General features: G+C 38.3%; 3 protein-coding genes across 16 annotated transcripts; 2 read left to right on the forward strand and 1 right to left on the reverse strand.

Annotated features, from left to right (window-relative positions):
• Positions 1-2,682: 2,682 nt before the first annotated feature.
• Positions 2,683-13,504, reverse strand: LOC112276534 (uncharacterized). 11 transcript variants are annotated; one of them, XM_090247066.1, is made up of 33 exons: positions 13,441-13,504; positions 13,002-13,247; positions 12,603-12,822; positions 12,306-12,514; positions 11,999-12,124; positions 11,746-11,844; positions 11,220-11,629; positions 10,956-11,114; positions 10,694-10,852; positions 10,438-10,596; positions 10,176-10,334; positions 9,921-10,079; positions 9,659-9,817; positions 9,404-9,562; positions 9,142-9,300; positions 8,887-9,045; positions 8,625-8,783; positions 8,369-8,527; positions 8,107-8,265; positions 7,837-7,929; positions 7,567-7,725; positions 7,306-7,464; positions 7,045-7,203; positions 6,785-6,943; positions 6,502-6,657; positions 6,278-6,403; positions 6,012-6,146; positions 5,675-5,815; positions 5,451-5,579; positions 4,757-4,873; positions 4,341-4,454; positions 3,734-3,925; positions 2,683-3,399 (listed from the first exon to the last, which is right to left on the reverse strand). In XM_090247066.1, the coding sequence occupies exons 4-33, from the start codon at positions 12,508-12,510 to the stop codon at positions 3,301-3,303; spliced, it is 4,686 nt and encodes a 1,561-aa protein (XP_090103192.1). In that variant the 5' UTR covers positions 12,511-12,514; positions 12,603-12,822; positions 13,002-13,247; positions 13,441-13,504; the 3' UTR covers positions 2,683-3,300. The 11 variants fall into 11 exon arrangements, with proteins under 11 accessions (XP_090103192.1, XP_090103196.1, XP_090103195.1 ...); XM_090247070.1 differs by having other exon boundaries at positions 13,096-13,468; XM_090247069.1 differs by having other exon boundaries at positions 12,603-12,825; positions 13,096-13,468.
• A 104-nt stretch (positions 13,505-13,608) lies between these two features.
• Positions 13,609-16,712, forward strand: LOC112276566 (protein GAMETE CELL DEFECTIVE 1, mitochondrial). Of its 2 annotated transcripts, XM_073530962.2 has the most exons (5): positions 13,609-14,051; positions 14,705-14,976; positions 15,245-15,419; positions 15,764-16,003; positions 16,414-16,712. In XM_073530962.2, exons 1-4 carry the CDS (start codon positions 13,869-13,871, stop codon positions 15,983-15,985), a joined length of 852 nt encoding a protein of 283 aa, XP_073387063.1. In that variant the 5' UTR covers positions 13,609-13,868; the 3' UTR covers positions 15,986-16,003; positions 16,414-16,712. The 2 variants fall into 2 exon arrangements, with proteins under 2 accessions (XP_073387063.1, XP_024363745.1); XM_024507977.3 differs by lacking the exon at positions 16,414-16,712 and having other exon boundaries at positions 15,764-16,403.
• A 1,628-nt stretch (positions 16,713-18,340) lies between these two features.
• Positions 18,341-24,560, forward strand: LOC112276830 (uncharacterized). 3 transcript variants are annotated; one of them, XM_090247009.1, is made up of 7 exons: positions 18,860-18,997; positions 19,469-19,926; positions 20,363-22,427; positions 22,749-22,898; positions 23,126-23,263; positions 23,537-23,734; positions 24,053-24,560. In XM_090247009.1, the coding sequence occupies exons 2-7, from the start codon at positions 19,746-19,748 to the stop codon at positions 24,237-24,239; spliced, it is 2,919 nt and encodes a 972-aa protein (XP_090103135.1). In that variant the 5' UTR covers positions 18,860-18,997; positions 19,469-19,745; the 3' UTR covers positions 24,240-24,560. The 3 variants fall into 3 exon arrangements, with proteins under 3 accessions (XP_024364339.1, XP_024364340.1, XP_090103135.1); XM_024508571.3 differs by having other exon boundaries at positions 18,341-19,926; XM_024508572.3 differs by having other exon boundaries at positions 18,341-19,926; positions 20,369-22,427.
• The last annotated feature ends 1,380 nt before the right edge of the window (positions 24,561-25,940 follow it).

A 25,940-nucleotide genomic window follows, 5' to 3' on the forward strand; every position in this document is an offset into this window, starting at 1 on the left:
CAAAATTTATTTAAAATTTATTAATTATCTTTAATTATTCACCATATGATTTTTCTACCAGAATTAAATTTATAGCCATGCAATCATATAGCATTATTGTGGTTTGATTCATAGGTAAGAATACAATATGCAAGACCTAATATTAAAGTAAACAATTTGAATCTAAGACTGCTAAGCTCATATTTTGCAATGCTGCTAGATTTAAATTTTTGCTTAGTTATTCTAATTTTTTTGTATTTTTTTTTAATACTTCTAATTATTAAAGATTAAATTTTTACAATTTTTTCATTTAGTAAAAATACATTTTATCCTACCAATTATTTTTAAGATTCAAGAAATTCCTTCAATTAGATTTTTTTATACTAATTCATCTAAAAATAATTTTTTAGGTATTATATGTGTAATTTTATTTCAAAAATTATAAAAATTTATTTCAATGACTTATACACATTTTATTTATTAATTTATTTATTTTAATAATATCTATCTTTTCAATACTTGGCATGTGTTTATATAATCCATACATGTGTCCAACAAAAAGAACCTCATTTATTCCAAATATAAACTTTGCACTTAACAAAGTCAAAGGTACTTTCTCAAACCTTAATAAAATCTTCTTACAATCCAAATATGTTTTGGAAAAAATCTATTACATCTTCTTTGATACAATGTCTTATTTTTTTCTTTTTCTTTCTTTTGTATATCTTTTAATTGGAACATCATGTAAGAATTACATGCTTTTATCTTGTATTATTTCCTTAATAATTTATTCATGCCATTCATCATATGAGTTACTAAATTAGTAGTCTTTTGAAGTAATGCACACATTTTTATTAAAAGTAATAAAATATTTATAGTAGTTAAATCTCTACTTTGTAATACCAATTGAAATCAATATTATTATGAGTAAAGATCATTTATTAAATAGATTGTTCTTTCAAAAAATACCTTTGCAAATTCATCCATAATTGGACTTGAATATATATTATTAATAATTATCTTATTCTCAGATTGTATGTCTTAAATAAATATTATTATTTTATTTCATTTGATACTATAACTATTAATTTGAATAAGATGCTATAAATAGTTCTAAAATCTCTATTTTAATCTTTTTATTAAATAAGACCATAAACTTGGATAAATATGCTCTTAGTATTAAAAATTGGTTGCAAATTCCATAATTCATGAAGAATAGTAAAATTAAATATAAGCACCACAATAATTTGATTAACATATTTAATCTCATATTAATAAAATATAAATGTCTTTTTTATGTTGTAAAGACACATCTCTAAAATATTTTTATTTTTATATTTTTAATCTCATACATCTAATTTTTAATCCATCTAATATAGCATTTGTAAATTCTTGTCTTATTTTTTTAGGATCTCTAAAATTTGATTACATAGATATTCCTCTTGCCTTTTCTCTCCAAACAAATGGTAGTGATAAAGTTATTGGTTTAATCTTCTTTGTCATAAATTTAGAAAATTATTGAATCAACCTAGATATTTACTGAATCCACATACCTATCATCATTAGTTGAGGATCTAATCATTTTTTCATTGATTATTAATTAATGTGGATTTGGTAGTAGAGAATTTTATGATCACGGTTAGAATGAGTGGATCAATTTAGAAAATACTTTGGTAAATTAAATAATTTTAAAAATTTATGCTTAATTTTATTTCATACTTTTTGGCATTTAAAATTTTCTATAAATTTTATTATATATATATATATATATATATATATGAATAGATAATCTAATTTAATTATGATATTTATAAAATCTATTTTTTAAAATTTTCTTGAAATAAATTTATTATTAATTAATTTTCTATTTAAAAAAATTATTTGATATTTTAAATATATTTTTTGTCCATCTTTTTTATCTTGTTAAAATTTTTAAATGTTAATAAAAAAAACTTGTATTAATTCAATAAATCCACTAGATAATAACTTATCTTTTTAAATTAAGCAAGAATATTTTTTTATTCAAACCATTGCAATCTTATTTTATAATAGTCTTATTAAGGACAAGAATTTAAAGAATGAATTAAACAAGTGATATATGTGTCAAAAAAAGATGATAGAAAGAGAATAAAAAATATGTATATTTAAGAAGAAACCAAAATGGCTATTGCAAAAGACAATAAAGCTATAGACACTTGAAACTACACTAGAAGTAAAAAATGAATTGACAAGAGTGAAAAAAACATCATTTTTGCTTTTATATATACTATCTAATTAAGAGCTATTTGACAATATTTTATATGACCTTCAATATGTGTCCAACTTACAAGACACATGTCTAACTTGCAAGATAATTTTTCATGTATGCCATATGGTCAATTTGTACCACAAATAGCTTGTGTATGACACATGGCCAATTTGTTGGCCAAGTTTTTAATCTACCAATTGCTTATAGATATGTGTAAAGTCAAATCCATATTTATAAAGCATCTCCATAAAATATTATATAATTTATTCACTTTTAATTAAATCTATTTAGATTCCTCTTACATAGATATTTACTAATTTTGGTTATGTCTATGACATGTATGCAATAAAAATTTATAAAAATTTATTTTAATATCAATTGATGATTTGTTAAACAACATTTCTTTTTAAAAACGTGTCTTAAGAAATGCACTTGATGGTTGATGACTGAGTTGATTATGTACAAAATGTTTGAGATTTTATTTTGTTACACATGCAACCATTGTAAATGTTGCATTGTTATCCAATACCATCGCTACACAATCTATCTTGGATAAGAAGAAAGCGGAAGAATTTAAACTATAACTAACCAACCCTTACACAGATGCCATCATACGAAACATGATTCAGCACCTTTTACAAAGAAACCTAAATTTGATGCAATTTTCTAATAACCTTGGGAAGAGTATTTCAATGGAATTTGAACGTAACAAAGCAATGTGCATCTGTTTTGCGTAGTAATCACCTGAACTCGGCTTTTGTACGACTGCATTAGAGTAAGGTTAAATCGTCAGAGTTTAACAACTTTCTGGCTGTACCCAATTGCTCACTCTCTTTCATGGGGATGGATGACGTAGCACGAATCCAAAAAATGAAGGCAGTGCTACCACGGGTCTGGTTGTAATTGATAGTATCGCCACTAATGAGTTTAAACAAATGCACGCACTAACGCCGAAGGCTCTTTAATCGAATCAGCAAGTTGCAAAGGTGTTAGGATATGGGTGAGGCGCACAACTAGCCCCACGTGAGACCAACATGCTCTCCAGCAACTCGAAAGTAACAGAAATCAGTCGTTTAAAGAAATGTGTATGGGTCGTCTTCCTGATCCAGGGCGGACAGGGCGGAGTTGTGGTACGAATTTCTCAGGCCTGTTGACGTTGAGCCTTGTGCCCGCTGCACAAGCCATATCCAACTGCATGAGAAATTTCAGGTGGAAAATGCATCTCATGAATAGTTATATTCTGTCAACTCCTTCATCCTGCAATCATGTGTTTCCAAAAGACCATATTTCATTTTGGACAAACTTGATTTTTCGCCGATAGAATGCCTCTAAATACATGATGAAGGGAATGACAAGAGACAAGACCGGACTTTAAAGTCTTGGTTTTACAGAGGGGAGCTGTAGACAAAATTAGCACTGGCCATGCCATCCAGTTGAACTAATTAAAACTATTATGATCAAATTGAGGGACTAGATGATAAAGACAGACAGATTGAAGATTCTCACAGATTGCTGATTTGACGTTTTACTGCAGTGCTTTGACTTTGTGCGTGTGCTTCTGATCCTTTTTGGTACTGACAAGCCTTCCGGTTCGAGATCCTGCTGCAGGACCTCACATTTTTTATCTTTCCATGATCGATTGGTTGTCTGCTGTGATCCGTTTGTATCTCTGGATATTGCAGGACATCTTCGACCGTCCTGATACGAAAACCACGACCAACTCGTACTGTCGTTAATGAGATTTAGTTGAGGCTACACAATCATATCACCTGAACATATTCTTCATTTCCTATGAGTCATTTTAATTGTAAAAAATTCATTGGACAGAAGTTTTGGGTTACTGTTTTTAATTATCCCAATAGGAGAGCTCAAGTTGCTTCTGTGAAGACTTCTGAATCTCTAAAAGACTCACTAACGAAAAAGAACCACACAAAGCTGAAAAGGTCTTTCAAGAATGCACTGGCCGAGACCAACCATCAGGGAAAAAGGCGCACGACAACAAACTGGCGACCTGATATTGGTTACAACTCTCAGATATGTCATGCACTCTCTCTTCGTACGAGCTGCGCATACGTTAAATTCACCCTAGGTATTCATGAAAGAACTTCGTTACCTTCTTAGTGGATACCACATCGGTAACATCTCCACGTGCACTTTTTACTGCTTCCCAAGTCTTTAAGCGTTTTAGTTGAGGCTCGTTACTATCCTTCATCGATGTTTCCTGTATCTAACAAGCAAGTATGTCTCATTAAAATGAACGATTCGGCAACTGGATTTTCAATTGCTTCTTCACCAATTTAAATGAAGAAAACATAAAGCTTTGGGTGAGATCCACTATGAAGCATAAAAAGAACATGATACGGCAAGCTTCGCCATCGAGGAAAGAACTTTTTAAGAAGTAAGCCTGATAACTGGTTAGCCGTCCTCATGTAAACTGAGCAGTGTCAACACCGTTACAAAAATGAAAGTCACGTTGAAGGTGATGCAAAAGCAATGTAAGAAACACTAAAAAAAGAGAAAAAATTCTACCTTCGATGTTGGTTGCAGGAAATTTAACGCACTTTCTTCCGTAGGATTAACAGGAGCATGCATTGGTATTTGTTGATTCATGTCTGTGTTGGCCACATTTTTTGCATCCGTTGTGTCCTGCAGCGAAAATGAAAATGCCTTGAAACAAATCACTGACAACTTTAATGTGTTACACTGTGCCATATTTTCTCACCAGTAACAAACCATCATTCTTGACCCATATTCAACCCATAAAATCAGAATCTCAAAGGTGAGAATATCTCCTGGATTTAGTTAATTCTTGTTTCAACCAAAAAAAATCCAACATTTCGATTATTGACAAGATCCAAGTCGTTTTAGAGCATCTGGTCTTGATTCTGTGTAGTATTTTACTTTGCAAATAAGGAAAAATCTAGAAAAAAAAAAGGAGAAACCTCGTATAGATACTTAGAACATGGCGGTTTATTTCTAGACTTCATCTAGGGCATGACACAAGTGAGATGCACCTTGATGGATTGGGTCTCTTGATGAGACTGTAGGGTTTCTGAAGTCACAATTTCCGGTCTTTTAAGTTCGTACTGCCCTTGCAATTTAAGGACTGACTGCAACCATAGACGTCACACCTATCATAAAGTTCTGGTCCTTAGGAACCACGACTTGTTTCATGTCCCATCCAGTCTTAACTTATCATCCACTCGTCATAAAAACGACATACCTGTTCGCAGCATTGAGAATTATCCTTTAGATGTCTTGTTAACGAATCCGCTTTAGCATGAAGGTCGGTCTCACACTGGATCGTTATGTTCGTCATGCTCCTCTCATCTGTGTCCGCTTTACGACAAAGCTATAGCCAACAACACACAGGATTAGCTGCATACTGTATAAAGTTGAAGCTAACTTTACGAAAGGTATTTATCTGTTTATCTCAATCCTTTTCACCTGCTCATTCTTCTTCTGTAGATTCATCATCTCATTTTGCAGATTAACTTTCTCTTGTAGAGTGTCTTCAATGAGCTTTGTATATGCTGATAACGAAGCAACCTTCGCATATTTGAGATGCCCTCCCAGAGACTTAAGGTTCTGCAAGTATTAATAGTGAGAATCCATCTTATTTGCTCTTAACCCTAATCGCCGCCACTACTAAGCCTGTAGTTTAGGAGCAAGCTTGGGATCTAATCAAGGTACCAACACTATTATATTGCTGCTCTCAAATTGAGACATTAATTTGGAAATCTTAGAATCATGCCTCCAAAAGTGGATATTGGTGATGGCTTACGGGCAGTTCGTGTCTTCGAAAAGAAATTATCAAGTCCTCTAGCGGATTATTTTCCACGTTATTCTCTTCACTTCTTTCTGGAGCACAGCCTTCCAAAATACCACTTGAATACCAGCTCTTGAATTCAGAAAAGTCCTGCACAAAGAGAATCCGACATGAGTTCTCCGGTGCACTAGCCTAAGAAAATGAGCCAAAATCACCCCACCAGTCCAAAGTAAGCCTGAACAGTATAGGCAGGTATAGGAGCTGAGGGTAATTGTGGTCACCTTGAAAATATGGTGTGCATGGTCAATCAAACTTTGACAAAATCCAGCCTCCTCGTCAGAGTGACAGCTATTGTTCTCCTTCGTTTCAGCTACCATTTGCGTCAACTTGACATCTAAAGTACCATACTGCAGTCTCACATTCTATTAGGCAACATTCAAAAGCGTATTTGAATACGCAAACAACCTGCTTTCCTGGTGTTACTAAGACAATGTCCAGACTGTACCTCGGGGCTCTGTTCTTGGATCCTTATGACATGATTCAGATTCTGAACTTCAGCGGCATTTGTAGCCTTTTGGTGAGCCGTTTCTTCAACATGTAATAAGAGAGTTTCATTGGCTTCAACCGCTTCCTGCCTCAACTTCGCAACAAGCAAAGCATTCTGCAGCTTCACGACATTCTTTTTAGAGCACTCATTGGCTTAAGTTAGAGTTACTGAAAGAAAAAAGGAACATGAAAGAAAAAAACATGATTCCTGTGGTGTTATAGACTATTCATGTGGACTGTACCTCATCATTCTGTTCTTTGAGGGTCATTATCATGCTATTCAAGTTCTGAACTTCAACAGCCTTCTCGGCCATGCTGTGAACCATCTCCTCAACTTGCTTTTGAAGAGCATCATTTGCCTCTTCCATTCCTTTTCTCAAGTTGGCAATCTTTGCAGAACTCTGCAACGTCACCGTCATTCAATTTGGTTACAGAGCTGTGCAATGGGTTGGCATCTACAATCCGGCTCAGTATCGTTCCATAGACATAATTTGATCTGTACCTCATCGTTTTGTTCCTTGAGTGCCCTCATCACTTCACGCATTTTCTGAAATTCTGCAGTATCCCTACTTTTCTGCTCGGTCGCTTCCTCTCTCTGTTTCTTGAGAGCATCAGTGGCTTTACTCAGCTCTTGCTTCAAATTGGTCACTAGCGCAGCACCCTGCAGTTCCGCAACATGCTTTTAAAGCACACGCAATCATATAATAGCCAAACTTCATAAAATTTATTCTCAGGTCGTCTGAAGATATCTCGCTGGCTTTACCTCCTCATTCGTTTCCGTGAGAGTCCTTATGATTTCATTCAGATTTTCAACTTCAATGGCATCCCCCCTCTTCTGCTGAGCCATCTTCTCAACCTGCTCGTTGAGAGCGTCATTGACTGCAGCTACTTCTTTCTTCAAATTGATCACTAGGGCAGCACCCTGCAACCCCATAGCATCCCTTCAGAGGACATATTGGTGTAAATCTGACTGAAACAAAAAGTTCGATTTCACACTTGTCTATAGACATCGTGCGAGGTGTACCTCCTCATTCGTTTCTCGAAGGACTCTAATCACTTCAATCAGCTTTTTGACTTCAATGGCATCTCTAGCCTTCTGCTCAGCCATCTCCTGAACTTGTTTGTTGTGAGTACCCTTGGCTTCAGCAATCTCTTGCCTCAAATTGGCCACCAAGAAACTATTCTGCAGATTCACAACACCCTATGAGGACCTGTTTATGGTGCAAGTAAGCTTCCATTTTTCTAGCACACTAAACATACTTTTCTGATTATTTATTCATCGTTCACATTGTACCTCCGCATTCTTTTCAGTGAGGCTCTGTATCAAATCCTTCAAGTCCTTAACTTCAACTGCCTTCTCAGCCTCACGTTGAACCATCTTCTTAAACTGTTGATTTAAAGAATCCTTGGATTCAGTCACTTCCTGTCTTAGGTTGGCAATTAGCACAGCACTCTGCACATTCTAAACATCATGTCACCCCACGTTGAGGTTTGTTTATGACTATCACAAAGAACATAGCGGTGTAAATGACATAATTATACTTGAGAAATTTTGCAACGAAACCTCATTATTCTGTTCTTGAAGATTTCTATTTTGTTCATTTAGATTCTGAACTTCAACAGCATACTCCTTCTTTAGACTAGTAGTTTCCAGAATCTGTTTATTGAAAGCATCCTCAGCTTCGGTCACCTCTCGCTTAAGGCTGGCAACCAGTGCAGCGCCCTGCAGCTCCACGAGATCACATTAGAGCATTTGTAGGAGACCATGTGAATGTCACATTAACATCTTTGTAGCTGCTGTGCCTGGAAAATCGCGAAGCGAATACCTCAGTGTTCTGCTCATGGAGGGTCCTTATCGTGTCACTCATTTTCTGAACTTCAACAGCTTCTTCGGCCCTTTGACGAGCTGATTCTTCGCTTTGCTTGTTGAGAGCATCCTTGGAGTTAGCCAGCTCTTGCCTCATGTTTGCCACCAGTGCGGAACTCTGCAGCATATCATCCAATTCAGGCATAGAGTTTCTTGTCGATAAAACACGGTTATCGTAAGTACTTGGTCGGCGTGTGACATTATCCAGACTGTACCTCATCATTCTGTTCTCTCAAGATGTTCATGGCGTCAGTCAGCTTCTGTATTTCAGCAGCATCTTCGGTCTTGCGCTGGACCGCCTCCTCGACCTGAATGTTGAGAGCATCCTTTGCTTCGGCCACTTCTAGCCTCAGGCTGGCAACCAGTGCAGAGCTCTGCAGCTCCAAGAGATCACAGTAAGGTATTTGTGGGAGCGCATGCGAATGTCATATCAACATCTTTGCAGCTGCTGTGCCTGGGAAGTCGCGAAGCGAATACCTCAGTGTTCTGCTCATGGAGGGTCCTTATCGTGTCACTCATTTTCTGAACTTCAACAGCTTCTTCGGCCCTTTGACGAGCTGATTCTTCGCTCTGTTTGTTAAGAGCATCCTTGGCGTCAGCCAGCTCTTGCCTCATGTTCGCAACCAGCGCGGAACTCTGCAGCACATCATCCACTTTTAAAATAAGGTTATTCTCTATAAAACGCACCCAACGTAACTACTTGGTCATCATGGAACAACATCTAGACTGTACCTCATCATTCTGTTCTGTCAAGGTGTTCATGGCGTCAATCAGCTTCTGTATTTCAGCAGCATCTTCGGTCTTGCGCTGGACCGCCTCCTCGACCTGGATGTTGAGAGCATCCTTTGCTGCGGCCACTTCTTGCCTCAAGCTGGCAACCAGTGCAGAGCTCTGCAGCTCCACGAGATCACATTAGGGCATTTGCGGGAGCGCATGTGAATGCCATATCAACATCTTTGTAGCTGCTGTGTCTGGGAAGTCGCGAAGCGAATACCTCAGTGTTCTGCTCATGGAGGGTCCTTATCGTGTCACTCATTTTCTGAACTTCAACAGCTTCTTCGGCCCTTTGACGAGCCGATTCTTCGCTCTGTTTGTTAAGAGCATCCTTGGCGTCAGCCAGCTCTTGCCTCATGTTCGCAACCAGCGCGGAACTCTGCAGCACATCATCCACTTTTAAAATAAAGTTATTCTCTATAAAACGCACCCAACGTAACTACTTGGTCATCATGGAACAACATCTAGACTGAACCTCATCATTCTGTTCTCTCAAGATGTTCATGGCGTCAATCAGCTTCTGTATTTCAGCAGCATCTTCGGTCTTGCGCTGGACCGCCTCCTCGACCTGAATGTTGAGAGCATCCTTCGCTTCGGCCACTTCTTGTCTCAGGCTGGCAACCAGTGCAGAGCTCTGCAGCTCCACAAGTTCACATTAGAGCATTTGTAGGAGCCCATGTGAATGTCACATTAACATCTTTGTACCTGCTATGTGTGGGAAGTCGCGAAGCGAATACCTCAGTGTTCTGCTCATGGAGGGTCCTTATCGTGTCACTCATTTTCTGAACTTCAACAGCTTCTTCGGCCCTTTGACGAGCTGATTCTTCGCTCTGTTTGTTAAGAGCATCCTTGGCGTCAGCCAGCTCTTGCCTCATGTTTGCAACCAGCGCGGAACTCTGCAGCACATCATCCACTTTTAAAATAAGGTTATTCTCTATAAAACGCACCCAACGTAACTACTTGGTCGTCATGGAACAACATCAAGACTGTACCGCATCATTCTGTTCTCTCAAGATGTTCATGGCGTCAGTCAGCTTCTGTATTTCAGCAGCATCTTCGGTCTTGCGCTGGACCGCCTCCTCGACCTGAATGTTGAGAGCATCCTTCGCTTCGGCCACTTCTTGTCTCAGGCTGGCAACCAGTGCAGCGCTCTGCAGCTCCACACGTTCACATTAGAGCATTTGTAGGAGCCCATGTGAATGTCACATTAACATCTTTGTAGCTGCTGTGCCTGGAAAATCGCGAAGCGAATACCTCAGTGTTCTGCTCATGGAGGGTCCTTATCGTGTCACTCATTTTCTGAACTTCAACAGCTTCTTCGGCCCTTTGACGAGCTGATTCTTCGCTTTGCTTGTTGAGAGCATCCTTGGAGTTAGCCAGCTCTTGCCTCATGTTTGCCACCAGTGCGGAACTCTGCAGCATATCATCCAATTCAGGCATAGAGTTTCTTGTCGATAAAACACGGTTATCGTAAGTACTTGGTCGGCGTGTGACATTATCCAGACTGTACCTCATCATTCTGTTCTCTCAAGATGTTCATGGCGTCAGTCAGCTTCTGTATTTCAGCAGCATCTTCGGTCTTGCGCTGGACCGCCTCCTCGACCTGAATGTTGAAAGCATCCTTTGCTTCGGCCACTTCTTGTCTCAGGCTGGCAACCAGTGCAGCGCCCTGCAGCTCCACGAGATCACATTAGGGCATTTGTAGGAGACCATGTGAATGTCATATCAACATCATTGTAGCTGCTGTGCCTGGGAAGTCGCGAAGCGAATACCTCAGTGTTCTGCTCATGGAGGGTCCTTATCGTGTCACTCATTTTCTGAACTTCAACAGCTTCTTCGGCCCTTTGACGAGCCGATTCTTCGCTCTGTTTGTTAAGAGCATCCTTGGCGTCAGCCAGCTCTTGCCTCATGTTTGCCACCAGCTTGGAATTCTGCAACTTCAGCATAATCGTGTTAAAGGACATTTTGTGGTCTGCATTTTAGCATCAATTGCAACCAACTTTTGTGGGATTCTTAAGAAGTCCTGCGTTCTGTACCTCGTCGTTATGCTCTTTAAGGATCGTTATCATATGATTCAGAGTCTGAATTTTAAGAGAAGATTCCGCGGCTTTTCGGTGAGTAGCTATAAGCATTGCCTGGAGAGCGTGAAACTTATCCTCAGGAATATCTCGACGACTTACGAAACAATGCTCCAGATATTTTGCAATGATCACATGCTCCTGCACTTGAAACTGAAGTCTCATCCTAATTGCCTGTAATTCGATAGCTCGAAAACTTAGCTTCTCGATGGTGTTCAAAATTCGTTCAGAACCCAATCGTTCTTGTTGGAAGTATTCCTGGTCTGCAGCCTCTGTTTTTGCGAGAAGACTTTCTTGAACTTGAAGGAGCATAGCTTCATTACGGTGAGAGGCTTCCTTCGCCGCAATTAATTCGCCCTCTATCATTTCTGTTTCACGAAGATCACGATTACTTGCTAATGAGTGACTATTTCAATGATCACGTTGTAAACTTCGAACCACTCACACGTGCGTTGGTTCAAAAGTCATTACGAGATGCCGCCACCTTTGAATTTTGCTATGTCTGCGGCTTCATTGACTGCATTCGCCAAAAACTGCTCTAAATCCCTCAGCTCCTCTCCCAGATTTCCGTGATTTAAGGCACCTGAGTTTTGAAGGCAAAGAGTTCAGTCCGTGAAATCAATCAACTGGACGAAGGTAGAGCATCGAAAGAGATTTTCGCAGCTTTTGGAATATTAAGGTCTGCATAATACATATTATCATGAAGAAGTGAAGTCCGGGCAAGTGAGACAGCTTACATAAAGGTCGCTCATCTTCGGTGTAATCAATATTTGTGGAAAAGTCGCTGATCTGAAGCGTTGATTTCGAGAGGAATATCAATTGCTCAGATATGGTTCCTTCCAGGAGTCTCTTGCTCCGCTCCGCTGTTTGAGAGCCACTCTCATCATTAGACAATTTACTATCAAGAGCCTATAACTTCATATTCTCAAAAAGATCACCTACAATCAGGCAAATGAGAGCAAAACGTGAGAAATTTTGAAATGTATATTCTGTGCGAGTGAATTAGAATTTCTACAATACTACATGGATTCAAGAAGCCCAAACCTTCTAGGGACTGCTTCTCAATCAGCTCAACAGTGTTGGCGAGATGATCAGAGAATGCCTTGATCATCACGAATTTGGTGGTAAGACCTGACCAAAGGTTGAGTCTCTCTTTCGTTTTCTCTTTGAAACATAATAATTCACGGTCCACTTTCTTGCGCATCAGACCCAGCGCCTCGACGTATTCCTCAGATGTTTGATGCTTCATGATTCTGCTTCCAGAAGATTCATTTACAAGCAGTCAAGCTTGTATAGCAGTTGCAACGACAGTAGCAAGACATTTAACACGGTAAAACTTACAGATGAATGTAGCATGTGCTATTTCAGTGTTTTGAGCATAGCATTTTTTTGCCGTAAAATTCTATCTCTCTCGCGCAAGCTTATCTATTCGGATGGCATTCCGTGTCCTTCCTGATGTTGCGACGGCAGGGAGAAACTTCGATTCTACGTTTGTATTTAATGATTCGCCCACTCTTCACGTCGCAATTGTCTTAGTTGAAATCCTTTCTGTACATATGACCTGCTGCATCTTAAATCAGTAGAATGAGCCGACGAACTGAGATTTTTACTTCTCTGTTAATTAATTACTTGAGAAACCACAAAATCCATAGATTCGAATCTAAGCAAGTAAATAATCAATACTACCAGACGAATTCCGAAGAGAGAGTCGCTGGCACTAGTGATACCATTATTCACAACCTGATAGCATCAACTTCCGAGGCACCGAAGGAACTGGTTCACTATCTTCATGGAGACTCCCTGCTTTCAGAACTGATGACATAGACAGGCAAACCTGATAAAGGAATGAGACTATGTTCGAAGAAATTCCACCAGACTTGATTTCCTAAAGCACATCTCGTTGCAGCTTCAGCATTCTTTTGAACTTTTTTTCATCTGATATGATGTATTTTTCTTGCAAATTCGATCACAATTCCCCCATAGTTCCTGAACGTTCAGAAGACTGATCAAATTTTTGAAACATCCAGTGCAAAACTTATTCCAGTGCGTCTACTATTCAAAATTAAGATGAACATTTCACGAATCCAAGGATATCTACATAAACAACAATCAGAATTTCCACTAGCTCCTGCTGCGACAGCCTCCCTGCGGCAAGAAGAGAAAGAAAAAAAAAACTCACAATATATTTGTTTCAGAGTGAATATCGAGACATCAAGGTTTAATGCTAACCATTGCACAAGAGGCCTCAAAGAAGAAGAGACTCATGATTTGGATGAAGAATATTGATCGACATATCATTCATCCAATTGTGCTGACCAAAGTTCCACCTCTCGAAGATCTTGGGCTTTAGTTTCAATCACTTCTTGACTGATGCCACTGTTTCTAAGAAGCAAACTGCATTGCGTCCTCCACAATCAGAGACTTTTTTGTTTGAATTAAGGGAGCTTGTTCAGTCGAATTTTTATTTCTTTTCAGATGTTGAAGGGATTGGGACACTATGTGGCTCATCGTGCTTTACGGCGGTTAAGTGCATTTAATTGAGGTTTTGCTCGTAATTTGTGATAAAATTGAAGTGAGGTCGGCCATGCTCCTTCGACGTGCACATCAATGGGCTCCCATTGCGGTCGAAGGGAGTTCTTTCGGTGTGCTACGGGTTGCAGACAGATCTCCGCTGCCACTGGTTCCTTTGCTCAGAAGAGGGGAGGATTGAGCGACGAAAACAAGGATGGCGAAGCTGACCCTGATGGAAAGCCTATTAGAGGAAAGCGGGAGATCATCAGCGATGATGAGGTATTAGCGAACCTTCTGCAGTTAATCAATATCCTTTAATGAGGCGTAGATGACTGCGGAGTTCTTCTGTGCTGGTTGATTTCTGCACTTATTTCTGTCGAGGAGTTCATTATTTTTGAAGACTCACTAACCTCATAATATAGTCCTGAATAATTTGTGTTGCGTTAACTTTTGCGGTATCGATTGTTTGAAGCTGGTGAACAACTTTAATTTTTTGTACATTTGCCTTCAATTTAGTGTAGCTTTCCATTGCCATTCTCGTTTCCGCGTAATTTTAAGTTCTTCAGAGTTCAGGATGTCGTAGTTGTGGATGAGAGCACAATTTGTTTGGATCTACGGGAGACTTTAGCCCAAATCTTGGATAGATAGAAAGGACTTTATTGCAATCAAATCTCCATAAGTGGGGGGCATTGTTTGTATCTCATTGTGGCAAAGGAATGTCTGCTGTGCATTGTCTATGCCTATGGATTGCAATCATGACTTTAGAGTGATATCTCCCAAAATTGATCATCACATAATTAAAACTATTTATAGTATTCATCAATTTTAAGGTTATATAATATGCACTCTTGATGTCATTTTAAAAAAAAAAAAAAAAATCATAGATAACTTATTGGTCCTTTACAGCTAATTCTTCACGCTTCTCTATGCAGATTGCTCAAACACCCTTCATATACAACTTTTCTGGTGTAGAACCCGACTACAAAGCTTGTCGCTTGTCAGAACCTGTGAAAGAAAGAATCTGGAGATCTTACCGTGACAATCCGGAGCCTGTGACGATTGACAGACTAGCGAAAGAGTATCGGATACGCAAGCAGCGCGTGCATGCAATTGTATGGCTTGTAGACATTGAAAAGCAGGAGGAAGCAACTCAAGGGAGTCCCTTGGACAAAGATATTGAAGAATACTTTGAGAGAATAGATGGGTTAGTTTTCTCGGCTCATCTGTAAGAATTGTTTCGGAATTTCAGAGATTTTGCTGGTGTGGACATAGACTGTTGACAACTGTATCACTTTGGTATGTGGTGTGCTCTTCAGGGTATCCTTTCCGGTTCCCAATTTTTTTGTTTGCATACTTTTATTTCTGAGGATGGAAGTTGAAGCACGAGTTTTATTTTATTCTTAATCCATCAATCTGAAGTCTGATGTCAGCATATGTTGAACTGATCCAATGCGGGATGATATTTGGAACAGTACTTTTGAGGCTGCTGATGGTGAGCGCCACGTTAAAATTAGACGCACTTGTCCTGTGGTGAAGAATTTGGCTGCAGAAGATGACGAGGGGCCGGATTGGGACGAGCTATCGGCAAAAGAAGTTGAGATGATGCTCTATGAGTTTGAGAGACGAATGTCTTTTAACAAAAAGCAGGTCAGATGTCAACTGAATACATGCTTGATGTTCCTTTTCTTGGGCTGACTTCTTATCACTCAAAAGAATGATCCTCTGCACTCAACTTGTTATGAAGAGTGTCAGGGATTTCCTCAAGGATGTGCATATGTGCTTGCAATTTCTTTCTTGTTTTGTTTTTTTAATTTTTTAATTCATAATTTCTTTCTTTCTTTTCTTGTTTTCATGTTCACATTTTGCTCTCATTGCATGCCGAGTCTCATTTATAACAAATAGTGGAATTTCTTGCATGGCTTCTTTAGAACTAAGCTTTCTTTACTTAATATGGGATCCCCTGTCTTATCACGAATTTTCATCTGGCTCAGATTGCTGGCATGATAAATACGGACATTATTAGCAGAAGAAGACCCTCTGTTGGATGGAGTTATCTTGTGGAAGAGTTGGGTGAACAGGGCAAAAGGGGGAAAAGGGGTGGTAAGCGATTTGTTTCGGAACCTGATGGAACTCGAAGAGGACTAAACGAACTCGAGAAAGAATTTCTGAAGAGGGAGAGCTTGATACCTAGAAGAAAGATGACAGCAAGATAATCTGCTTCACTTCACACGGTACATCTACATTAAAGTAGAATATTGTGACATCTTTTAATGCATTCTTAATAGACAACTTAGCAATTCATGAGGGAAGAACTTGTCACCGGCTCTTTACCATTCACGTTCTGGTTCTAGTATGGGATTTTTAAACGAAGGTTTGCATGTCCTTCCAGACCATCACATCAATAGGTATAGCGTGTTAGTATTAAATTTATGGTCATTGAGTTGTTGAACTACATACTAGTTATTACAAGCCTAGACTCATGGCTCATCCAAGTTGAGAAGTAGTGATATTCCGTTGGAGATTTCACAGTCGCTTTCAAACGATTGTTGAAGCGAACATGAAAGTAAAACCCATTAGTGTTTAGAGTCAACTACTTATCTGGAACTCTTCAATAAAAAGTTCCTTCTCAAATACTTGTCAGGTCGTGTGATCGTGTGGACGTATGGATTCAATATTAATTCAGTTGGTGGAAATTTTCAGAAGATGAACAATGTGGGGTTGCACATCTCCACTATCCATTCTAAACTGCGTGGTTTTGACGTCGTGTTGATGGTGTGAAACACACTTAGTGGTTGCTTTTGTCAGTATCTTAGTTGAACTTAAATCAGGGCAATTTTGCCAGTGGGCTTGGAATCAATCTTTATAAAACATGGCATAAAATGCCTCAAAACATAAATATTAACAAACCAATTTTGATCATAAACCAACTTCCAGTTAAAAGACACTTCAGAATGAAAGATTTCAAAGATTTTCAAATTTTCAATTTTTTTTAGTTTTGAATAAGTTCTCAAAAAATATGTTTTTTAAAAATTCAAGGGCAGAATGGCACACTTCAAATTTTATTATTTATTACAGATATGTCCAAAATAATTGTGACATTTTAGGTTTTCTTAAAAATTAAAACGTCCAAGATAATGTTTTGTTAATTAATTAACATGTTTGATGTTTGTTCATTATTCAATCATACATACTACAACCATAATACAAATCTGATTTTTTAGATTTAACAAAACAAGGGAAAAAATTTATCCTCATGGGAACTTTCAAAATGTCATTTTTGAGTTAATGAGTGTAGGAACTTAAAAAAAAAATTTAGACAATAGGTGTAGAAATTTTTTATTGTTAAAATTTTACAATGTCTTAAAATAAAAACCAACCATTGTCAATTGGTTTTTAGAATATACAATTTATTTTGATAAAATTCAGAATATTCTTGATAATACAGTGGTATTTCATTTACGTAATATACCATAATGAGCCAATATACACAAATGAATATTCAGTACAGAATAAATAATTATGAACAGTATATATATATATATATATATATATATACAGAAATAACAATATACTCAAATGTTAGCTGTTGAGTTCCAGGGGACAATGAATATCTGCAAAATGATATATATATATATATATATATAAATATATACATAGATGTGCATATTTCCATGTGTTTTACTAACTGCATTGATATATGCAAATCATTGTTACATGTAATAAAAAATGTTGGATCTATCCTTGATACGTCTCAAATTAGTTATCCAAATTTTTAATACTGAAAAAAAAAATCCATCATTACCATATTCCTAAAATAAATAAGTACATGTATATGTGTATATATATGTATAGAGTAATAATAGTGGCACATCTTTTGAAGTCAAAACTTGTAATTAATATTAAAAAATAACAGTTACATAATACTTAAAAATCAATATTTCAAAAAAAAAATATCCAAGAATTATGACACAGCTGTTTATTATTTTTATAAAAAAAACATGCTAACTAGGTTGTAAAATGGTGAACTTCTAAGCCTTGAAAGATCTCTAATCTATGAAAAAAAAGAAAAAAAAGAAAAAAAAAGTGCTAAGTTTCTTTACAAATAAAAATAAAAATATAGAAAAAATAGATTCTAGATTATCTAGGTTCAACAACAAGCACAAGAAAGTAATCGAGGTTGGTTTCTACCATACTACACCAGAGTTGGACCAGGGCAACTTTCACTTTTTGAGACGGCGCATGTACGAGTTCGGCTTTGCATGTTGGTTTGTTTGTTAGCTAGTTTGTAGGTTTGTTGCATCGAGGCCCCGCGAGCGCCATGCGGTGGATCCACCGAGCTCCGAGGTCCGCACCCCATTTAGGATACCGATTTTGCCAGGTCAACCAGACCTCGTATTCATCTGCTGCTGGAACCTCGGAGCTAAGAAATGAATGTAGTGCTTCCATTTTCGGACCACTCTCGTTGGATACTAATCATGAAAAGTCCTGCTCTAGATCGGCCGTGAGTTCAGGCACGGCGGTGGTGGTGGAAATCCCCTAACTCAGATGCACGGAAGCATTTACGATTTGCAACGTGTTCACAGCACTCAAAAGGAAACGCTGCCTGATCGCACGTTGAATGGAATAGAATGGACAGGTGAGATAGTGAGAGTAGGACAGGCGCGTGGCAATCCAGGGAGTAGCGCAAAAGGAGATATGAGCGATCGCTGCGTTTCCCCACAGTGCATTGCTTCTCCACTTGCCAGGATTTTTCGGCAGGCTACGGCGATGATCGTGGCTATGAAACCTTGTCCCGCTCTGAGTCAACACCAGGGTGGCTGTACATTGCCTCTTCTCGTGGTGGATGATGGCATTGAGCGACTTTTTTCTGTAAAATTCAGGGTCTTGTTTCGGTTTTGCACTGGTAGTTTGGCAGTGACGCCCGAGTTTTTGCGTCTGTTATTTTCCTCCTTGAACTCGGTTTTTGGTTTGAGCGGGTAGGTCGTCAGGGGCTGCAGTGTTGATTTGAAATGATAGTTTTGGCTTTTGGGATCATTTTAGGCTTCTGGACGAAGCGGCAAAGGATTTTGTTAGTTGGAGGGTTTTGGACGTTGAAAGTGCTGTAGGACGTTATCGCGGCATTTGCTGATGTAGATTAGGTTGGCTGAGGATGAAATGATGAGAGGCCAAATGGGCTCATCCTTCGAGAGCTGGCTTAAAGATGGAGGCAATCAATTGCGCTTCAGGTGATTGTGATTGTAGGTTAGGATTTGCGAACGTGATCGTCAGGGGTCGTTGTTATGCTGAAGCTTTTCGCATTGTCGAAAAATCACAATTTCAGAGCCGGACTTTTGTGTTGTTCATAGACTGGCTTGTTTGTGAATCCCTAGAGTGGAGTTGATTGTGTGAAAGGAGGTAGCATAGACCAGATGATGAGTGGAGGGTGTGAACTGAGTTTTTCCTGCAAATGTGGTAACACTGTCTGCTGGTTTACGGAGGATGTGCCTGTCAGAGGTAGCGTGAACTTTTATAAAAAAAAGTATATATCTGCTCACAGGTCACCCTAGCATTTGGCAACAATAGTGGCAACGATTTCCAAATCAACAACTTAGGATAGTTTATTCCTTAGTTTGAAGTTGTTAGGGAATTAGTGATAAGCAAGGCAGTCATTCGGGTGCGTCCCTAATGCGGCTCACAGCTCTGGTGAAGGTCTGCAGACGCACAAGTGCACTATAGCACGCCATAGACCGAGGATCTCGAAGACCCTAATGTCCAATTTGAACTATGACATGGACGGCGATAGATGAAAGAGACTCTCACTCCCGCGACAAACCGAGCACAGTTGCCCATGTCAGGGATGATAATGTTGAAAGACACAACAATCTTTCAATTTTAAGCATTGTAATTTGCACACTAGGTTTATTTATTTTGGAGCAGAAGACAAAGAAGACAAAGAGGTAAGAAAATCTTTTGTCAGAGGTACGGGGCGGAGTCATGCCTTTGTTCAAATCTAGGGCGCGGCCGCGGTTGACGCGTTTGTCAACCTCATCTTCATTGTTTAGAAGAAAAGAACGTCAAATTTACATCTACCTTTTTGCGGCGGCTATTTTGCTCATAGCATCAGTTTCCATTCTGCAACTCAGTCTTGGCAGAACCTCCGCTCACGCAGCACGTGGTAACTTTCTAAACGCCTGCTTGAAGCTTGTCAAGTTAATTGCGTTGCTTGTTGAACCAACGTTTCAAAAACTTCGGCTGCTTCCTCCTACTTCGTCTAGCACAAACGTCTGTCTTTGCTTAGCACTACATGCTCATGTTACACAGAGAAACTTTCTTAGGAAAACAGTTTGCTTAGTGTCAGGTGTATGAGAGGAATGTATGTCTTTTGTCAGCAGCGAGCTTTCAGACGCATCAACGAGCTCAAGATTGGACTCTCGTAAGAGAGGAACGGATGTTTTCGTTCATCAATTAATGCTGCCCCTCATGTCAACTTAAATTTAGTACTGTAATCGTCACTAAGGGAGGCCTTCAGTTTTCACTCTATTAAAGGCTCATTTGACAATCTCACCCCTCGGAAATCCACTACATTGCTCTAAGATGATGATGCTTCATAGCTGCAGATGCTAAGCATTACAGGAGACGAGCAAATGGAAGGGAGGACTTGCAAGTCAACCGCGATATGGGTGAATTTGGTACTGCAGTCGACCAAGAGAAACAAGGAGGGACTGAAAAGGCTCGTCGAAAACACGGGGCTGAGTTGTTTGATTCGAGAAATCTTCCGAAGAACCTGAAGATACGAAGTGCAGGTGAGGCGGAAGTAGGAAATAGATTAATTGAGGAAGAAGAGGAAGATGGATATAAGGGAAAGGAGACTCAAGTTCTTGCAGAATTCGATGAAAGGGAATCGTATTTGAACGACGGAGAAATAGATGAGGATCTCAACGAGGAAAGACGAGAAAGTGGAACGTACCAAGGGCAGCAACTGGAGGATATGGATAGATTTGATGATTACAAAGTGACGGAGGACAGTTTTAATCATCAAGGACAGCTATTAGAAGATATGGACAAGTTTGAAAACCGGCTGTTGTCACAGTATAGTTACCAACATCGAGGGCAGCTATTGGAGGATATGGACAAATTTGACAATCGTCAAGTGACACAAGATAGTTACAAACATCAAGGGCAGCTGTTGGAAGATATTGACAAATTCGACAATCGTCAAGTGACACAGGATAGTGACAAACAGCAAGGGCAGCTGTTGGAAGATATGGACAAATTTGACATCCATCCAGATACGAAAGGTACTGTCAAGCTCCCGTTTTTAGATGCCGCAGAGCGTCAATACATACAGGATTTGGGTGAATCACGAGGCATTGAACGAAATAGGAAGTACCAGACAGTTGGTAGAAACCGAACTGGAAAGCGGATGAAGGAAATACCTTTGGTAAGCAAAAACAACACCCGTCCCTATTCACAAGAAGGGCAAAAAGAGTCACGTAAGCTGGGTCACAGGAGAAATTACGGAAGGGATATGCCGAACATAGAAAGAGAAGTCAAAGAACTGGATAATCTTGACATGATTAATCGTTCGGTTGCTGATAAGTTGGACACAGAGGACAAAAATCAGTTGGCCAATACAATCAAACGGGTTCCTGAAGATGCGCAGGGATCGATGTGGGCTGCTGTAAAACAAGAAATGGAAAAGAGAAAGGCCCTTCTTGGAGAGAATCATGTGGGAAATTTCAAGCAGGAAGCAGGAAATCCTGCTAAAGTCGGCTTTAGGGAATCTAATCCTAGCCTTGCTTCATCGCATTTGAAGAGTGTTAAGGAGATACAGTATCTGGAACAAAAAATTGAACCAGGAGCGCCTCTTCCTCTTGGAGGATTTAAAGAGTTTCCCAAAATTAAGAATGCCAGTCACGAAAATGATGACGAACTTTTGGGCAAAAACGTGCTTGAGAAGGGCGTAAAGGGTGAGGGTGGGGTGTTAGTTGATGGAGGCAGATCGCTAGCAAGGAGATTTGGAATATCTCCTTGGGATATGCAGAGGTTGAGAGAGACTGGTAACGTTAATCCCTCAAACCTACTAAATGGCAATAAAGATAACAAAGACACGGATCAATCATCTATGCCAGCGCTAGGAACAGATGAAGACCATAATCAAGATTCTATTGAGTCGAATGCGCTTGCTTTTGAGAAAAGAACACCTGACGCTAAGGGATTCGACCAGGATAAAAACCTCAAGGTATCCGTGGCACAGGTGCACGCGGAGATCATGGATGTGCAGTCTGGTAAGCGGCAGATCAACCAAGACCAGTTACACAATGGTGAAGACCGCAGTAGTGAAGATGGGGAAGAATTGGAATCAAATATAACTAACAAAGACGTTTCAGCCGTGGAAGAGAATGATGGTGGCGACGATGATGATGAAGTGATCCAGTGGGGATTTTACCCATCCTTAAGCCGATCACTCAAATTCTCAAGGTTCTTGTCTGCATTCTTCGAAAAGGAGAACTGTTCCTTCAGAGTCTTTATGGCGTGGACCACTGCCCCATGGGCTTACACTCCTCGCCACCAGCGTGCTATCGAGAGTATACTCCATTTTCACCCTCATGCATGCATCGTGGTGTTCACTGAAACCATCGACTTTCAGTTTTTTGATAGTTGGGCAAAGGAGGGGTATGCACTTTATACCTTCTGGCCACACTTCTCAATTTCATCGAACCTACACATTACTTCCATGGCGAGGAGATAAAAAAGAACTGAATATTAAATTTTTACATCATAGAAGTTTTGTCAATTCTATACTTGAATTCTATCGGTATGTGCATACTGTCCTATTTTAGAGTAACCACGGCTTAGTGATGTGCGTTTGTCTCATGCTGAAGATCTTGTCATTGCCGTTGATTAAGTCTGTACTCTATGCAAGCATGTCTCCTCTTAGTTAGAAACTTTTAAAAAAATTAGCTTGTCTGAGCTAATTGTGTGAAGTTTGTGCAGGTATAAGATTGCTGTGGCGAGACCGAATCTGGAAGAACTTCTTGGGAAGACCCCTGCTATTGATTTCGCATATGTATGGTATGAATGGCGAAACATGAACTTATTCTACATCCACTACACGGAGTTGTTGCGCATTGCAGCTCTTCACAAGTAATTCCTTTACTTATACTGAATTGCTTTAATTTGGTCATAATTTATTAGAAGCACCCAGCAGATTAGGATTGTCTCATTTATATGGTCTGCTGAGTCATATGATTCTGGGCTGCTAGCGTATGCAACTCAGCTAACAACTCAAGGGTTTTTGGAGGAAAACGTGATAACTTCACTGAGTACTGAGAGAATTTGTTACATGACCTGACCATTGCTTCTGGGTGAAGGTATGGAGGAGTATGGCTTGACATGGATATGATCTTGGCCAGACCCCTACCTACAATACACAACGTTCTCGGTTCAACAGTTTCTGAGAGTGGCGAGTGGGTTTTGAATGGGGCATTCATGTCCTTTGATAAATCAAGGTGAGTGTTGATATGGTGCATTTTTAAATTACTTATGGTTCCTTGGAGATGATAGTGTCATCATCTTTTAAATGACAGGTAATGCTTTCCTGTATGAAGCACTTCGAACTACCAATCAGTAAGCTCAGTGCATGTTGCCTCTGTTGTATGATCCTGTTCTGGATAGAAGGTCTCAAATGTGCTACACCAACTGTGTCATTTCTCTAATATGATAGTCTTGTTAACCTTCTTTTCATAACTGTGACGACGAACGGATGGCTCTATATTTTGCAGCTCCTTTTTGAAGGCATGTATTGAGGAATTTGTTGCAACGTACGATGAGACATCACTAGGATGGAATGGAGCTGATTTGTTGAATCGTGTAGCTTCAAATGCTACTAGGAGGGGTGGGAAAACATGGCTAGAGTCCAAGCATCTACAAGTCTTAGAACCAGTTGCATTTTTCCCACTTAGCCGACACGATATTATAAGGTATTCTTCCGTTCTGCCTGTTTTTGTGTGGGAAAAGAAAGAGCATGCTCACATTATATCAATTATGTCGTGCATTTGTTTTTACGAGCATGGATGTCTTAACACTTGATCACACTAGGACATCAGCTATCTCAAGAGGCCTTGCACTTACTAACCTTAGTTGTCGGATGCTAGTGCACCATTTAACAACCCTTGGGTCTTGTTTTCAATAATTACAAGTTTTTAATTTAATTTTCTTTGTTATCCTTTGCTAGTCTTCTCATCAGACTAGCGAAAATTTGCTACTCATTTGTTACGAAACGATCTCGTCGAATGTAGGTACTTCGCAGCACCAAAAAGTCATCAAGATAAAGTTGAGCAGAAACAGATGCTCACAGCTATACTGAAGAAATCCCATGGAACACATCTTTGGAACTCGGTGACTGGACGGCATGTCCCCGAACCTGGGAGCCTTGTGGAAAAACTTCTAAACAGATTTTGCTTGCGATGTACAGATATACTTTAACAACTGGAATGCATCACGACGCTAAAATGTAGTATCCTCCAATTTTAGCTGGCGGGTGGCCGAAGTATTGTACCATAGTGTTCCACAGAACCCATTTTTTCTCCTGTTCTCAAATCCCTTGCGTTCTTTCCCACTTCATCTCTATATCTTTGGGGAAGGCTCCAGACGAACCTAACCTGATTGGAGGTCTTCGTGTGGTTGAGGCTTGGAAGTGGGGTTTATGCATTTGTAGACCAAATTAAGAAATTTGTGACATGTTTCGAGTTTATTCCTGAACGACGAGCTTCTTCACAATACGTTGCAGAAGTGATTTTGGCCTCAGTTCCGGTGTCTGGTATGCCCTTAATGCTAGTTTAATTCTTGAATTTCTTTATTACCTGTTTTAGAGGTTTCTAATCAAATTTGAATGCATAGAAAATAATATTTAATACATGCCTTCTTAAACATAGAACTTTGTACATTCATGCTTACTTTATACCAAGAAGTTAAGGCCAACCATAAATTAAATACATGCTGAAATAATCATCTTTTTTTGAATAAGTTTATTTATTTTCGGCTTATTGAATAAGTATAAGAATAACTAATAAAAAGAAAAAAATGAATAAGATGATGTCATGTACTTATATATTTACCTAGACTAAAGAAGTTGGATAGAATTAAGTAGAAGTAAATAAATTTGATAATATCTTGTGGAAAAGATTTTTAGAAGCTTCATAGATAAAGATTTGACTTTCTACATGTTTGTAGGTAATTGATAGATTGAAAACTTGGCCAACAAGTTGGCTACATGTCGCACATATTGGTAACTTGTCTTGCCAGTTAGACATATGTCAAAGGTTCTATAAAATGTTGATATGTAGTTCTTACTTAGATAGTATATATAGAGGTAAGAGTGAGGTTTTTCTCACTCTTGCCAATGTTTTTCTTATTTTTGCTCTTGTTTCAAGAATCTCTAGTTTTCTTATCTTTGGCAATAGCCATTTTAGTTTTAATATTATGCCATCTTTAAGTAATTGTCTACTCTTTTCCAATGATACAAGAGTATTTTGACCTCTTGATTCTTTGTGATCCATATCCTTCACAATAGAGCTAGTTTTTACTAAGATTAGATTTATTTTTTTATTTATAACTTCTAAAATATATTTCTTTCTAATGATTTATTATAACTTTTTTTTAATATTTTTTATATATATCTTTTATTTTCTAGATATTTTTAGTAGAATATATAAATTTAGATTTATTTTGTTTTATTCTTTGTTACTTTTGTCTATTAAAATCTAATTAGATTTTTAAATTTTATTTATTATAAATAAAAAATTAATTTTTTCTAAAAAATTACTTATATTATTAAATAAAAATCTTAATATGTTATTATATATAATTCTAACTTAAATTTTTTTTATAACAATCTCTTTAGATTTTTTTGCTTAAATATCTGATTATATAATTATTAATATTTTATTATCAAAATTTTATCAACTAAAGTCACATGTATTTTTAATTATTTCTGAATTTGATTTTGTACCAATTTTTAAAAAATAATTATAATACAAAAAATTTATAATTCGATATATTTTTTAAAAAAATGTTACAAAAATATACTTTTCAACATAGAAGTATCATTTTTAATTAGTTATAAATAATAGCAATAAAATTAATTCAATTTTATATTTTTTTTACTTATTTAAACTAATTAATTAT

This window comes from Physcomitrium patens, chromosome 24 (assembly GCF_059467195.1).
Source record: "Physcomitrium patens ecotype Gransden chromosome 24, ASM5946719v1, whole genome shotgun sequence".
Classification (NCBI taxonomy): domain Eukaryota; kingdom Viridiplantae; phylum Streptophyta; class Bryopsida; order Funariales; family Funariaceae; genus Physcomitrium; species Physcomitrium patens.

Excerpts from the sequence above, each read along its gene's own strand:
- LOC112276534 (XM_090247066.1), bottom strand. The coding sequence starts at position 12,510 with ATGAAGCATCAAACATCTGAGGAATACGTCGAGGCGCTGGGTCTGATG. Across the intron at positions 10,853-10,955 it reads TCCATGAGCAGAACACTGAG|GGCGCTGCACTGGTTGCCAG; the intron begins GTATTCGCTTCG and ends GTGGAGCTGCAG. Across the intron at positions 6,147-6,277 it reads ATGCACACCATATTTTCAAG|GACTTTTCTGAATTCAAGAG; the intron begins GTGACCACAATT and ends CTCTTTGTGCAG.
- LOC112276566 (XM_073530962.2), top strand. The coding sequence starts at position 13,869 with ATGGGCTCCCATTGCGGTCGAAGGGAGTTCTTTCGGTGTGCTACGGGT. Across the intron at positions 14,052-14,704 it reads AGATCATCAGCGATGATGAG|ATTGCTCAAACACCCTTCAT; the intron begins GTATTAGCGAAC and ends TTCTCTATGCAG. Across the intron at positions 15,420-15,763 it reads TGTCTTTTAACAAAAAGCAG|ATTGCTGGCATGATAAATAC; the intron begins GTCAGATGTCAA and ends CATCTGGCTCAG.
- LOC112276830 (XM_024508571.3), top strand. The coding sequence starts at position 19,746 with ATGCCTTTGTTCAAATCTAGGGCGCGGCCGCGGTTGACGCGTTTGTCA. Across the intron at positions 22,428-22,748 it reads GATAGTTGGGCAAAGGAGGG|GTATAAGATTGCTGTGGCGA; the intron begins GTATGCACTTTA and ends AAGTTTGTGCAG. Across the intron at positions 23,264-23,536 it reads ATGTCCTTTGATAAATCAAG|CTCCTTTTTGAAGGCATGTA; the intron begins GTGAGTGTTGAT and ends TATATTTTGCAG.